The sequence below is a fragment of the Sinocyclocheilus rhinocerous genome, unplaced genomic scaffold (assembly GCF_001515625.1).
Source record: "Sinocyclocheilus rhinocerous isolate Xijiao unplaced genomic scaffold, SAMN03320098_v1.1 scaffold737, whole genome shotgun sequence".
NCBI classification, from domain to species: Eukaryota; Metazoa; Chordata; class Actinopteri; order Cypriniformes; family Cyprinidae; genus Sinocyclocheilus; species Sinocyclocheilus rhinocerous.
The window spans coordinates 82,275-84,313 of NW_015632805.1; the positions used below are offsets into that span (position 1 = coordinate 82,275).

The 2,039-nt window shown below is 41.7% G+C and overlaps 1 protein-coding gene across 1 annotated transcript in view; it reads left to right on the plus strand.

Annotated features, from left to right (window-relative positions):
- LOC107743064 (myotubularin-related protein 3) overlaps nucleotides 1-2,039 on the plus strand; it is a 47,978-nt gene that overhangs the window by 25,820 nt on the left and 20,119 nt on the right. Inside the window, exon 18 of the mRNA XM_016556168.1 lies at nucleotides 1,800-1,879. Coding sequence (XP_016411654.1) covers nucleotides 1,800-1,879 — 80 coding nt within the window. The remainder of the gene's footprint in view (nucleotides 1-1,799; nucleotides 1,880-2,039) is intronic.

Sequence of the window (2,039 nt, forward strand, 5' to 3'; positions counted from 1 at the left end):
GACCCGCCCTGAGTGAGCTGTCATCAGTCCACCATTGTGCAGGGGAAGACAAGAACATCTCACACATTGAGGTGTTTTGTTGCTGGATGTAATAATGAACATAGCAGTCGTCATTTACTCCCGACATCTGAGCCGCTGAAGACGCAGAGGATTAACGTTACTTTCGTTTTGGTGGGTGTTTGTGGGGTTAGTTCGTTAGCGTTTTCCCTCTTTCCCTCCCTTTTCTTCGCTTGTAAATGCCCGTGCGCATTTTACTTTCACTTTCGAATTGGCGTCAATTCAGCGTCAATTGATTGAGTGGAAAACAACAAAACAATACAATGACAAACTCACTTATATTAAACATAGAATGTTTAATTTATTTAACAAAACGAATAAAAATACACCATGCTGTAGGCCTGATATGAAGTAAGGAATAATTGACTTCGATCCGTCAAATTCTTAGAAAATAATGCACACTCGAGGTGGTGATGTGGCCACGATGCGAAGCGGAGTTACACCGCACCACCTCGGGTGTGCATTATTTTCTAATACTTCAACGGACCGAAGTCAATTATTCCGCTTCTACTACGTTTGCCACACCTCAAGACATCGATCAGATTATATATTTCAAGGCAGTTGTCCGGTTTTTGTACTTAAAACGCTATTGTGAGTAGGACTAATTTATTACGCATCTCATCCAACGCCTCCGTTGCTAAAAAAAACGTAATTTTAGACCTAGGCTTGAGCCGTTGATAGCAGACTAATGCAGCTATTAACTTAGTTATTAGAGAGAGAGAGATTACCTCTGTGAGTCTGTGCGTCTCTCTAAAGTGTTCGGCTACAATGTCTCTAGTAATAGTGAAACTTTAAGTTAATTTTCTTCACGAACAGCGGCGTTGTTGTTACCTCGCTTGTGAGAAATCATGTAGTTTTTAAGTTGTTAAACTAGCTAACAACATTAGCGCGCATGTTAATGTGTGTGCAAACTGTATCAATTATTCCGCTTCTACTACGTTTGCCACACCTCAAGACATCGATCAGATTATATATTTCAAGGCAGTTGTCCGGTTTTTGTACTTAAAACGCTATTGTGAGTAGGACTAATTTATTACGCATCTCATCCAACGCCTCCGTTGCTAAAAAAAACGTAATTTTAGACCTAGGCTTGAGCCGTTGATAGCAGACTAATGCAGCTATTAACTTAGTTATTAGAGAGAGAGAGATTACCTCTGTGAGTCTGTGCGTCTCTCTAAAGTGTTCGGCTACAATGTCTCTAGTAATAGTGAAACTTTAAGTTAATTTTCTTCACGAACAGCGGCGTTGTTGTTACCTCGCTTGTGAGAAATCATGTAGTTTTTAAGTTGTTAAACTAGCTAACAACATTAGCGCGCATGTTAATGTGTGTGCAAACTGTATGTGCGTCTGTGTGGAAGAGAGAGCGGGAAAAATAAGAGTTTGTGCTTTCCGTACATAATAAAAAACATGGAAATGATCTGTGGTTTTTATCCCACTATTTACTATATTTATTTGTTTGGCCGGTGTCGTTGTGGGTTTTGGTTCTTTTGCTGTTTTAGGCTGTAAGGACCTTTGAAATAACTCAAATCATTTGGTGAAGTGATATGAACATGTAATGCAGTCAAGAGCTGCCTGGAACTACTTTCCCTGAAAATAATATTGCACACCTTAGCACATATTGCACACGCTTTCTCACGTGATTAACACCGTCAACACTGACTATCACAGCAAGCCTAGTGTGAACGTGACCTGATGTGGTTCATTTTTCTAATGCTTGTTGTGTTTGTGGTCATGTGACGCAGTGGTTCTCGGGTCACGCGGCGTCTCGCTGCTATGAGTGCGAGAGGACGTTCTGGCTGGCGGCGAGGAAGCATCACTGCAGGTGATCAGTCAGTGTGTGTGTGTGTGTGAGTGAGTGTGTGTGAGTGAGTGTGTGTGTGTGTCTGTGTGAGTGTGTCTGTGTGAGTGAGTGAGTGTGTGTGAGTGTGTCTGTGTGAGTGAGTGTGTGAGTGAGTGTGTGTCTGTGTGAGTGAGTGTGTGTG